General features: G+C 44.3%; 1 protein-coding gene across 2 annotated transcripts; it reads left to right on the plus strand.

Annotated features, from left to right (window-relative positions):
• The first annotated feature begins 1,606 nt into the window (after positions 1–1,606).
• On the plus strand, positions 1,607–12,064 carry PLD4 (phospholipase D family member 4). 2 transcript variants are annotated; one of them, XM_015865632.3, is made up of 11 exons: positions 1,607–1,738; positions 4,136–4,225; positions 5,698–5,903; positions 6,170–6,353; positions 6,680–6,800; positions 7,280–7,407; positions 7,579–7,779; positions 8,139–8,278; positions 9,460–9,625; positions 10,595–10,691; positions 11,538–12,064. In XM_015865632.3, the coding sequence occupies exons 1-11, from the start codon at positions 1,724–1,726 to the stop codon at positions 11,744–11,746; spliced, it is 1,557 nt and encodes a 518-aa protein (XP_015721118.2). In that variant the 5' UTR covers positions 1,607–1,723; the 3' UTR covers positions 11,747–12,064. The 2 variants fall into 2 exon arrangements, with proteins under 2 accessions (XP_015721118.2, XP_032300812.2); XM_032444921.2 differs by lacking the exon at positions 4,136–4,225 and having other exon boundaries at positions 1,621–1,738.
• The last annotated feature ends 1,114 nt before the right edge of the window (positions 12,065–13,178 follow it).

Raw genomic sequence — 13,178 nt, forward strand, 5'->3', positions numbered from 1 at the left:
CTCTGGGTTTCTGTGTGTTAATTTGGGGGGGTGTGTGTTCGTACAGGATCTTTTAACTGCCTGTTTATATTGGTGTCAATAAGTGCAGCTTAGGTAAAGGATGGTGAGCGGCTGGAGGCTGGTGGTGCACCTGGATCCCTTCAGCTGGCACAGATAAATAGAGGCCTATGGACATGGGGGTCCCCTCACCTCTGCCCCCAGAGGTGCAGGAGCACAGGGCTGGGTTGTACACACTGATGCCCTTTAAAGGTCCCTTCCAACTCCAGCAGTTCTATGGCTCTATGATATGTGGAGTGCTAAATATTTCACATCTGAGGTTAATACTTCATGGTATTTACTGAATTATTCAAATGGTTGAAATTAGGTAAATCTTTAAAAATATTTTCAGACAAAAAGCCATATTTTGATGTAGAGTTTGGAACTTTCTGTGGGCTCGTCAGCTGAACCATTTCAGCGCTCTTGACCTGAAATGATGTTTTCTTTCGGCTAATTTTACAGTCCTTTGGCACAATGCATAAGCAGAGCGTTTCTCCTCTCAGGCATGAGGACCCGGGCTGTTCTGCTTCCATCCTTCTGTTGGCTGTTGGTGCCCAGACCCAGCAGCTTCATCCCCATGTAAATCAGCGTTATTCTGTAGTAATCTTTGCAGTGTTAGTGGCATTCCTGTCTATAGTAGCTCCTCGAGATGGGAGCACGTTAAGCTGGCAGCTTCTTCATAGCAAACCTCCCACATACGCATTTAACGATGTTCTGCTGTGTACTTTAATACATGTTTCTAACAAACCAGAGACCAAGCGTGGTTTTTAGAGGGATTCTGCTAACCAGAGCGCATAAGGCTGTAAGGTGAGAGATGTATTTACTTTGTGTGTGGGAAGGTGGTAACTGATAGAAGGAGCCTTGTCTGCGGAACAGAAGTGGAGGTGTGAAGCAAATCACTTGTTTGCCCAGATCCTTGCCAGTCTTCCTCCCTTACCCCCTCAAATAAACCATTTTACATTGCTCTACAAACCCACTTCCATTCTAAGTCACAGCTACAGCTTTGGGTGTTTATTTGGGTGTTGCTGTGGGCTTGGACTCAGTGATCCTTGTGGGTCTCTTCCAACTTGGGATATTCTGTAATACTATGATCCAAAACTGAAAGGCGCAGTAGGCACTGGCTGGGCTGCAGAGGACAGCAGGGAAACACAGGCGCTTTCTAGCAGCAGTTTGGACCTTTAGCATGGCTGCTTGCTGTAATTATCACTTCCCTGAGGGCAGACAAAGCCTGGCTCCAGCACGATGCTGACTTCAGCTTTCTTCTAACTTGAGCCTAAAAGGATGGCAGCAGCCTTGACCTTGACCCAGTCCTACTTTAACAGTGGGGTGGTCCCGCTGGTGGGTAATCTGTATAAAGCAGTAAATTCAGGAGAGAGCCGGATGGTGAGCACGCTTTGCATCTGCTCTGCTACCTTCTTTTTGTATCCATTTTGCCCTATTTGAGTATAATCATATCAAGCAGGTAGAGACCAGGGTCTAAGAATCGGGTAGCAACACCTAGATGGCAACTTGGGACTCTTTAACTATTAGTATGCATCATGAAACTCGGAGGTTAAGGGGAACTAATCTGCAGCTGAAGGAGGAAGAAAGCAGAAGCTGAAATGAATCTGCTAATTTGAGCGTGTGCACTATCTCCTGTGTGTGTGGTTGGACGTAACATCTGACTGCAGCAGGACAGCCACGCGGGATGTCCTCCAGGATGGTGAGTACATGGAAGAGCTCTTGAGAGTGCTGGGTTGGCAGTGGGGAAAGGGACGCACTTTGTATGTGTGAGAACCTCCAATCATCTGCTGGGGAAGATAGTGTGTACCAAAGCAACCTCATCCTTGTCTTTGAAATCCAAGAAAAGAAATGATGCTCATGGAAACAAGAAATAGCAACAAAAATATCTGGGGAGCTGGGAGAAATCAATGTTGGAACAGTAGTTGCCTGTGTGTGCTGTGCAGGTTGTGGTGCAGAGTTGTGCTCCTGACTGTGGAGCAGCGCTAAGAAGTGCTTGTATTTATTGTTCTTGTAATTGGCAGCTGGTAAAGCCCTGAAAGCTTAGAGGGAGCCATTGTTCATCACTGACCTGCTACAGTGTTATTCTTAAGAATTCTGCCTGTCTGCTCTCTTTTCTTTTGGGAAAATTAAACTCCAAGCAGTGCCCCCCCCCCCCCATGTATTTATTACAGCTCTCACAAGTTCCTCGCAGCAGCTGGGAACACATCCCAGCCAAAACCATCAAGAAAAAGACTCCGTTTAAACCACATGGCAGATGACTTTATTATGGCACATACAAGAGCTGTTCACTGTCATATTTCAAGAGAAATGCTGCTTTTTTTGAGGCCATTTTGTGGCTGTTGCTGAAAAAGAGAACTGAAACAGGTTGTTGCTCAAAGCTCAGCCCTTTTGAAGCCATCACACCTGCATCCTCGCTGGGCTTCCCCTGGCCCGGGCTGAGGGGCTGCTGCCCTTGTTTTGCTGTTATACTTCTGCTCCCCCTTTAAAACCCCTTTGCCTCAGTTTCTTACCAAACTCCTTGGTCTCTTCTACATTAATATCCCCTCATTTAATTCCTGCTAAGTCTCCTGGCTCAGTGATCAATCCAGACTTGTGTTGTTGTCACAGCTTTCTCTGTTTGGTCTACAAGCTCTTTGGAGCAGGGCAGTCTTTCTACTGGGCTTAAAACATGAAATGGGATTTCAAGGTCATGAGGACCTGATGGTCATCGTGTGACCCTCACTGTGTTCCCCAAGTCACTGTTTCACACCCACCTCTTCTGTTTACCAGGACATCCCCCAACCCTTTTATTCACTCTCCCTTGTTCTTCTGAGTTGGCCCCACAAAAAGACTTCAGGGCTATGCCCATGCTGTGTCCAAGATCATAGGATGGCTTGGGTTGGAAGGGACCTCAAGGATCATCAAACTCCAACCCCTTGCTGCAGGCAGGGCTGCCAACCTCCATATATATCATATATATGGATATATATATGATATGTTGGCCAGATATGGATGGGACAAGCCTGGCAAGACAAAAGTAGCTACAACTAACTCAAGTATGACAACCACACAGCTATGGCTATCTCGTATCATCACAGCATACTCATCGTCAGGCTACAAATGCCCAGTGGCTAAGGGATAGGAAGCTCTGCTTTGGGGACCTGACAGGTGGTGGTATCATCTGTCATCACTTCCTGAGATCTACCATATCCCAGGATGTGCTTCTTGCTTCTCAGCATGATAAACAACAGCTGACTGACTCCAGTGGGTAAGTTCACCTCTGGTGTCTTTGCAGTGCTGTCATGCAGGGATCATTCATAAGCACGTGTGAAGGGTTTTGAGAAGGCAGAGCAGGCAGGTGGCTAACAACCCTGCCCTACCACCCACTTTGAGTTAGGACATGGTTTGGGATTTGCTCCTGTGGTTGCTTCTTCTAGTGATAAGACTAGCAGCAATCCTTTCTGTTAACTAATTTCCTTGCCTCATGATTATAGAAGGAAGGAGGAGTAAGGAAGGAGTTTAGATTTTGCCCTATCTGGTTCATGTCCTATTAATAGAATCCCCTCTTTAAAAGACACCAGCATTGAAGACAGCTCACGCGTATAGGAAGAAAATAGCCTGAGAGCTCTAAGTGTCCCTGCTCATTGCAGGGAGTAGGACTAGATGGCCTTTCAAGGTCCCTTCTAACTCAAACGGTTCTATGATTCTGTAATAACAGAGTCACACATGCAATGACACTGATGCTGTACAGCATCACACCCATGGTTTTTGCACTTAGCTATTAATAGTTGGCAAATGTGTTAGCCTACAGCGGGTGTCAGAGGATAACCTGAAGAGGCAGTGATGCAGTTGTTTACACATTAACTACTGCAGAGGTTTCTCTGTGTAGACAGCACAGGGAAAATCTGCAGGGAACTCACTCTCTCTCCCCCTTTGGAATCTGTTAATGTCACTCAAGATCCATAACACAGAGAGAACGTGGCACACAGTCGTACTTTAATCTCAAAGCGCTACATAAAGCAATGGCAGTGACCTGCTTTTTCAGTCTGTAACTGGCTTTCTACACATGCTGCCATAAAGCTTTATTTTCCCCCTTGCATTCATTTCTGTTTTTCAGATTGTGAAAAGAGCATTAAAAGCATCCCCGGTGGTTAATGAGTCCTCCAACGTGAAATTAAGCATGAACAATCAAAGAGATGTCAAAATGGTAATTACTGAGATGCACCACATTTGCTCACAAGAGCTGAGATGACGTTGATGCTTCTGAAAAGACAGAGCTGAAAAAGAAGAATGATTTTATTGCTTGTTGTGGTAATCTTTGTGGGTTTCAATCCTACTTGGAAACAAGTGAGCCACAAACCCCTCATTGATTTATCCAGTACGATGATCAAATCTTGCCAAGCAGGAGTAATGTGGACCCCAGTCCTGCAGCCCTCGCTCATGCAGAAATAGCCCCACTTCCTTCATTAGCACAGATGCTAATGAGAGCCAAGTGTGTAAATAATGTTGGTATCTCTTATCCTGATACAAATAAGCTCTGATTACATGCAGTTCCTTGGAAAGGAATGGTATGGTCTACATAACATGCTGAAATTCATTCTAAGGCCTCACTTACCCCTTTTCACCCTACCTTGTGAAGCCTTGTGCTGTCTGACACTGGGCAGACTGTCCTTCAGGCTTGGTCTCAACATAAGAAGCTTCTGGAATCACTTGATTAATTCAACACGCTTGTAGCACCTGGCGTTCCAGCATCACAGCATGGCGACAGCCAAGATATGATTTCAAAACACACCTCTGGCCTGAGAAATGTCTTCTAAAACCTTTGCCTTCACTGTTCCCAGGGTGAAATTCACAGCCACTAAAAAGTGGTGAGATTCTCTTTGCCGTCAGTGAAAAGGAGAACAAGCAGGAAGGCAAAATCTGAAGCTGACAGTTGGTTTAAAAGCATTTTTCTCTCACTGCCTGTAACTGACGGCACTGCTGTAGATCTTTAAAGAAAAAAAAAAAAGCATAGTAAATGAAAAGTAAGAGACTCTATTCACATAGAAACTGAAACAGATGCCTTCAGAACAAACTGGCTTCCACTCAATTTTCATATGTGCCATTTCAGGAGTTCACATTTATAGCTACAGCCTCTTGACTTCTCCTTCCCAGACTCACTTCTCCTGCCTGGAAGGGTCCACATGCTCAGCTCTGAATGGCACATTGCCTTCCATGGGGTGGGGAATTTTCCCAGCTCTGCTTTTTTCCCCATGACTTGATGATTTTCCTCCTTACAGCTCTGGATCTCGCAGTTAATTCTGTGCTGTAGATTTCCTTGCTTTGTTTTTTGTTTTTTTTTTTTGATGAAGATATTGTTAAACACCCATTTGTCCCACACTAAACTAAAAATAGTCAATGTCAAACTAATCTGAGAGGAAAAGCTCATTTTTTGACGTGTTGGCACACGAAAAATTAAAAGACAACTAAACTCACAGTCCTTACACAAACCAACCCCTATTTAGGTCATGGTCCTCATCTGTAGTGATGCATCTAGGAATGCTTTCTGCCAGCAGCTGAAAGCACTAATGTTCAATGGATTTAATTTACTCACCTGTGCCAGGTGAGGTTATCCATTAGCTGCTGTGTGGGTGAATGAGGTGGGTGCTTTGTTCTTATCCTGTTTGGATTCTCTTCCAGTTTCAAATCTCTGGGGTAATTTTGATGCTTGGCTTTGTTGCCCTGATGGCTCTTCACTTCATGAGAGCAGACAGCACAGTTGATGGTAAGGGAGAAGAAACGGTTGTCAGTGTTCACCAGGAGACAGAGGAGGAAGAACTCTATGGAGATCTCCAGAGAACCGCAGTAATTGAAGAGGACACAAATAGATCCAATGATTCCTGCAGGTAAGCCAGGCCCAATGGCTCATGGAGAAGTAATCACCAGGTGGAGAAATAGCTACAACAGCATTGTTTGTGTGCAGGGTCACTATTAGTAATCTCCTATTGGAGGAGTGGTAGGAATAATAACAGAGCTATGGTCCTGTCTCCAACCATCCTCCCTTTGCAGCAGAATAAGAGGCAATGGGGTGAGCAGCAAGTGCTGTGGCTGGCGCTTGGTTTCCTGCTGGGGTCATGGCTGCTTACTTAACACTGTACAATTGTTGTTGCAGCTTTGAACTTGTGGAAAGTGTTCCATACGACTTAGCTTTTGAGATAAATAGCACTGCAGCCAAACCCTTGTACCGCGCCTGGATGAACCTCCTTGATATAGCCCAGGAAGAAATTCACGTGGCATCTTACTATTGGTCCCTTACTGGGAAAGACATCAGCGTCAACGACTCATCTTCAAAGCAGGTAGGCTGAAATCAGGGATGGAGGCTGTATGTCTCATGTCCATGTGGCAGATGGCAAACAGCAGACTGACTGTACGTGCCACAGGCCTGTTTGCTGCTTTGGGCAGAGCCATTGCCTTCCTCCTGTGGTGTTTCTTCATCATCCTCAGGGCCCATTGCCCGTTCCTCCCAGGTGTCCTGGTGGTGTAGGTTGACTCACATCCTCCACTTGAGAAGCAGCAGATGTAAGGCTGAGCCCTGCCTCCTTTCAAGGAGCAGCCCAGTCCAGCACCGTCTCTGTTAATTATATAATAAAATGCGACAAATAACACACAGTGCATCCTGCAGGGTGAAGAAATTCTGAAGAGATTTGAGAGATTGCTTGCAGAGAATGTCTCTGTGTACATTGCAGCAAGTATGCCGACTTTGGTTATGAATTCAACCGACCTTGAGCTTCTAGAGAGAAAAGGTAATTATCTCACTTGGTGGTGTCCTCTGAACTTCAGTACTGCTATCTCACAGGAGATGCTATCCTTGTCTACAATGGCCTGAAAAATTGTGTTGAGGTGAGGGTCAGCCTCTTCTCTCTAGTAGTAACAATAGGATAAGAGATGGAGGGCTTAAGTGGCAGCAGGGGAGGTTCAGGTTGGATATTAGGGAACATTTCTTCTCAGAGAGTGGTGATGCATTGGCACAGGCTGCCTGGGAGGTGGTGGAGTCACTGTCCCTGGAGGTGTTCAGGAAAAGGGAAGATGTGGTACTGACTGACATGGTCTAGAGTGATAACAGGCATGGGCTGATGGTTGGACTGCATGATCTTATTGGTTTTTCCAACCTTACTTATTTTGTGATTCTATGATTGCATGTTCTGGCTGCCAGGGAGGCAGTACAGTATGCCACCTCCATGCTGTACCTAAACTTACTTCTTCCTTCCCCATCTTTCTTTAGGAGCTCATATAAAAAGAATTGATTTTGGACGTTTGACAGGAGGAGTATTGCACAGTAAATTCTGGATTATAGACATGAAACACATATATATTGGTAGTGCAAATATGGACTGGAGATCTTTATCTCAGGTAAGTTCTGCTGTTGCATATTCAAACACTTGGGGGAAAATTAACATCCAAGAACACAACATAAAATCCTAACAATGTAAAACGTTGACTGAGAGGGACAACCAGCAAAGAACCCACTGAGGGAGGAGGAGGCTCTTCCTGGGGCTGTGACACTGTGCGCTTTCTTTGCAGGTGAAAGAGTTTGGTGCTGTGATATACAACTGCAGCTGCTTAGCCAAAGACCTCTGGAAGACATTTCGAACTTACTGGGATCTTGGACATGCTAGTGCTACCATCCCATCCCCTTGGCCTCAAAACTATTCTACCCGCATTAACAACTCTCGGCCTCTGGAAGTAGAATTTAATGGAACCTTGACAAAAGTCTACTTTTCTGTAAGTATGCTTTAAATAACAGCACAGACTATAAACTACATTTAAGTTTTGACTAGAAAAGTTTTTTTAGTGCTCCCTAGCTACTTCTGCTCTAATGATTAAGTCAACAGGTTACTACTCAAGGAATACAGGTTAACATAGCTTGGGCTATCGGGTTGTCCGGTAAGGACAGGGCGCAGGTCTCCTGTGGGCTTAATATATCAGTGAGTATCTGACCCAATGGGACATGGAAAGCATGAGGAATACTCTGCCTCAAATGCTTTATGGTATTGCAGAGAAAACTGAACAGACTCAAATGTGAATCCATTACAGTCTGACAAAAGAATGAAGTCACTGACCTGCATGTTTTCTTCTAACAGGCTTCTCCTCCTGCATTTTGTCCAGAAGGTCGCACCCATGACCTCTTTGCTATTATCAGTGTTATCAGTGCGGCACATAAATTTGTCTATATTTCTGTTATGGATTATTTCCCTACCAGCCGTTTTGTCCACCCAAAAAGGTACGATTTTAATCCTGACCAAACTGGTTGACAGCCAATCTCGGGCTGTTTCAAGGGAAGATGTATGATTCTCTCCTGAATGCCAACTTGCAATGAAAATAATTCAGCTTTACTTTGAGTAGAAAGAGTGGAGGCTTTGCTTCACATTCATGAATGACTTTGTTGACTGTGCAACTTGTGATGTACAGGATGGATGTTTTACCATACTACCCTTGTGCTTTCTTTGCATTTTGAAGCAGCCTCCTCAAACAGCAAGAAAACTGCAAAATACCAGATTAGGGACAGTTGAGTGTTGTTGAACCTGTGGGTTTCTCATTTCCTACTTTTAATGAAGATTAGGTTCACAGCAACTCTTTTTCCCCCTCTTAGGAATGGAAGTGCTAATACTACTCATACCTCATCTGAAGCCCTAAATCCACCATTTGTGACATCTAGGGCTTGATCTGATGTGAACAGGAGTTTGAAAGGTTTTTGGCTATCTCCACAGCAACCAGCTGCAGTGGGGTGAATGGGGGCTGATTAGTTCAGCTTTGGTCTTTCCAGCAGCTGAGGCAGGGGAATGAAGCTGCTGTCCTAAAGCTTGAGTGTTAATCAACTAGGAACCAATATGCTGGAAAAATGGAAGCTGTTCAAAAACAGCACACTGAAGGGAGCAAGAAGAGATGAGGGGGAAGAGAGACCACACTGACTGATGGCACAGGACTCCTGTGGATCTTAGATGCAGTCTCCAGGAGTCTGAAATGGCCATGTTCTGTGAATGGCTCTTAGGTTGTCCTCTGGATTCTGCCTTGTCATTTCCACTTCATGCCATGTGATCAGGCTCTCCATTGGAGGTGTTGTTATGGTTAGTTCCTAAGGAAATGAGCACAATGGCGTTGTTCTGTGTATGTATGCATGTACATGCTCTTTACTAGGTTCTGTGCTTTTTGATCCATTCCAAATTTGGCAGAGACTGGTGGTCTTAACATACACTGGATATGTGTATAGGATATGGGATACCTGGGTGGGTATGTGTCAGAAATCTCTTGTATACCTCCCAGGGAGGCACAAGCATTCCTTTTACTAGATAATAGAATTCTCATTTGTGCACAATGTCATTTGTGTTCCCAGTTTGTTGTAGGAATTTTTCTAGGCAGTCTTTACAAAAATCCTCCTCTCTCTGCCCACCTGCTTTTCTCTAGATACTGGCCAGCCATTGACAATGCTCTGAGACGTGTGGCTTTCAACTACAGAGTACAAATCCGGCTTCTGGCCAGCTGCTGGACCCACACCGACCCATCCATGCTCCACTACCTGAGGTCCCTGAGTGCTCTCAACAACCCTCACACCCACATGAGTATCAGCGTGGTATGATAATGTGATAGTAACCATCTGAATGAGGACTTGATGGCTTTATGATCCTTGTCTGTGTGGACTATCTCACGTGGCTCTAGTATCATGTCTTTTTGGCAGTTGAGAGTTCTTCTACTTGCCTCTATATATTGAGACTTTTTTTGTTCTACAATTAATATTACATTGTAGGCATTAGAATGGAAAGCACAGAGCGAGGAGAGGGTTCAGGTTGGATGTTAGGAAACACTTATTCTCCAAAAGAGTGATGGTGCATTGACACAGGCCAATGGGGAGAGGTGATGGAGTTGCTGTCCCTGGAGGTGTTCAGGCAAAGGGGCACAAAGGGACATGGTCAGTGGGCAGGTAATGGTAGACAGGGGTTGGAGAAGATGATCTTATTGTTCTTTTCCAACTGTAATGATTCAGTGATATGGGAGCTCCCAACACAGTGCACTTACCAGGACAGAAAGAAATAGCAGGAATAAGGTTTCTACAAAGGGTGGGGGGGGGGGGGGAACCAACCACAAAACAAAAAAAGAACAGAAATGTAGATTTTAGTGTGATTTCACACAAAAAGTTTGGTATTACTGGTATCTGCAGAACTCCCTGTGCCTGAGATCAGCCCATTTTAACACAAAATAAGAGCAGCAATCAGTGGTAAATGCAGATCTATTAAACAGCTGCCTAAAACTGCATTTAATTGTCTGCCCTGTAATGATAATAGCTGTGTCACTAATGGAAAATCGTGAAGCAAACATTATCCTTATCTGATCTCAATTGCTTATCAAATTTTATGTATAGTGGAAATAGTATTTGTTAGTTTTCTTGGATAGGAGTAAAATCTCTTTTATGGTGCATTTAATACCAGTGTGTGGATTACTCTCTTATTTCTCCAGCATTCTATTATATGAAAATGTAGGAAATCTGCACTGGCCTGTTTCTCTTATGATGTTTCTATGTATGTTTTAATTTCTTCCCATCCAGAAACTCTTCATCATTCCAGTTTTGAATCACACAAATATTCCTCATGGCAGAGTGAATCACAACAAATTTATGGTCACAGACAAAGCAGCCTATATTGGTGCGTATCCCCTGATTACAACTGCTTAAAGAATCTGTGGGTCTTGTAGGGCTGAGATTGGGATGGGATGGACTTCAATATCACAAAAAGTGTTCATTTTGCCATAGAAAGTAGATGAACATAACAAAATACGCATCTATGTCAGAATGTCTGCTTTGGGTATAGGAGTAGAGGTGGAAAAGCGAAGAAATATAATGTAGGTTAATTTCAGAGGGAGATTATCTGACGGTGGACTATTAAGAACAGAGTATGCTGAGTCTGAGCATGCAGTTTATAACAAGCACAGTGGGAACTTCACAAACTGTGCGCTCAGAATGATGCAGCGATAGCTGATGCTCTAGTATAGAACATCACTGTGCTTTAATATAAAGCAATTGCTGGGAGGGTTTAATTCCACGCGCTATTTGCTGAACAGAATTCTAGGAATGGAAATGAGGAAACTCTAGTGTCAACTGCTGCTCCATTCCTGAAAATGGGGATGGTGTTATTTTTGTGCTTTTATTGAAATGCCTCTAAAATGGAATGCAGGAGGAATCTATCAGTTCAGTCAGTCCGTGCTCCAAGCAGTGCCAGACAGCCTGACCTTCCAGCAGGCTGAGGACTTGCAGCTCCAATCACCTTTAACAGCACTTGCTTCTTGTTGTTTCTTGAAGACAGGTGCGCAGATAAACTTGAGCTGTGCAGTAACAAAGATCTGACCTGATTTTTGCTGCTTGTTGGCCCTCATGGGATTCGCAGTTGTGCAGCACCTCGGCAAAGCAAGGCAGTGTGCATTCAGCAAGCACAGAGATCAAACAAAACACTGGAAAATGAATGCTTTCTAATTAACCCCCTTGCATTACACAGGGACTTCCAATTGGTCAGAAGATTACTTCACCAACACAGCCGGCGTGGGACTAATTATCAAGCAGAGTTCAACCAACCTGCAGAGAAGGGAACGGCCTGTCCAGGAACAATTAAAAAGCATTTTTGAGCGAGACTGGAATTCTAGATATTCAGTGAATGTGGAGGATGTGCAAGGTCAGAAAGACTGCAACTGGAGGGACAGACTCTGAAGTGAACAGGAGAACACGTTTAAAAGGGAACTTCTCATAGCTGAGTCTCCCTGCCTGCTCATCAGCCAGTGTGTGATGTTTCCTTTGCTGTGTACTATTAGCCCATCTCAGAGTTAATGAAATACATATGGTGTTGTAGCACAGTCTGATATTAAAGAGAACATGGGAAGATGTGATCAGATCTGAATACACTGGAGAAGCATGTCATTATTGCTGTGCTTATCCTGGGAAGCTTTATATTCAACCATAGTGTTCCACTAGCAGTGTTTGCTTACCATGTATTTAAGCATTTTTCAAATAAAGTCCTGATCCCTATAAGACTTGAGCAATGTGAGTAATTATCACTTATAACAGCACGGTTGGTGTTTTTAAAAGCATCTAGGCACTTCTGACACCAGGGATGTGCTTATAAAGGTTGAACCTCATCAGTCTGGATGGGGCTCTGAGCACCTGGTGGAGCTGTAGGTGTCCCTGCTCATTGCAGGGGGTTGAATTAGGTGGCCCGTAACTCAAACGTTTCTGTGACTCCAAATCGCTGCTTTTCCCCAGTTATACTTCACAGGTTTATTATCCTGCACCAACAAGTACATCTGGCCACAAACTGCACGGATACGTGCACACAGGAGCAACAACTGCTCAGATTTGACCCGCTACAAGGAGTACATGTGAACAGTCGGTGATCTTGAGAATCTGAGGCTCCGCAGGTTTCAGCACGACGATTTTCAATAGAGGAGTGTATCCTCTAGATGGCACTCGAAGCAAATTTTGCAGCAGCAGAAAACGAGTTTCTCCTTCCCTTAAGAGCTCAAATCTGACCGTGCTGGGTAAGTTGTGTAGTGAGGCAGTTTCTGGGTAAGTTAAGAAAATGGAATGTTGGGATAAGGCTCAACTTAACAAAGGAAAAACGGATGCTTACTGGAGCGATCTTTATTTTCTTTACTGCCATCACCTGACTTGGTTTTTTGGGGAGGCAAAGTATCCTTCTTTTTAAGGTGTTTACACCTTCCTTTTCATGTGCAGTTTGGCTGGAGGCTGGACACAGATGTTTAGCTGAACAGCCCACTATTCCAGGTGTTAGAAATGAAGTAGCATTAACTAAGGAAACCTAACACAGTTAAAAAACAAAACAAAACGTTCTCACACCAGGTAGGTGGAGCCAGGACCACAGGAGCCTGTTGACAAAGTACGGGTATTTTGAAGCTTTGTCTCTGTGTTCCTTGCACTCTTTTAGGCTCTGTCTTGAGCTATTCCTGTGGTCAGACCCTTAGGTTATGCCTTGTTAACCTGGTTGCTTCTTTTCCTACCTTCTGCTTTCCCTAAAGCTGACAGGAGCCCATTTGGAGAAAGGTTTTATTGCTGCTTTTTTCTCTCCTCTTCCTTCCTCCTCTAGTGCACTCATCTTTTAAAAACAGAGTAGTGAGTCTTGCTGTCT

Source organism: Coturnix japonica, chromosome 5 (genome assembly GCF_054131305.1).
Source record: "Coturnix japonica strain WE chromosome 5, WE-NBRP24, whole genome shotgun sequence".
Classification (NCBI taxonomy): Eukaryota; Metazoa; Chordata; class Aves; order Galliformes; family Phasianidae; genus Coturnix; species Coturnix japonica.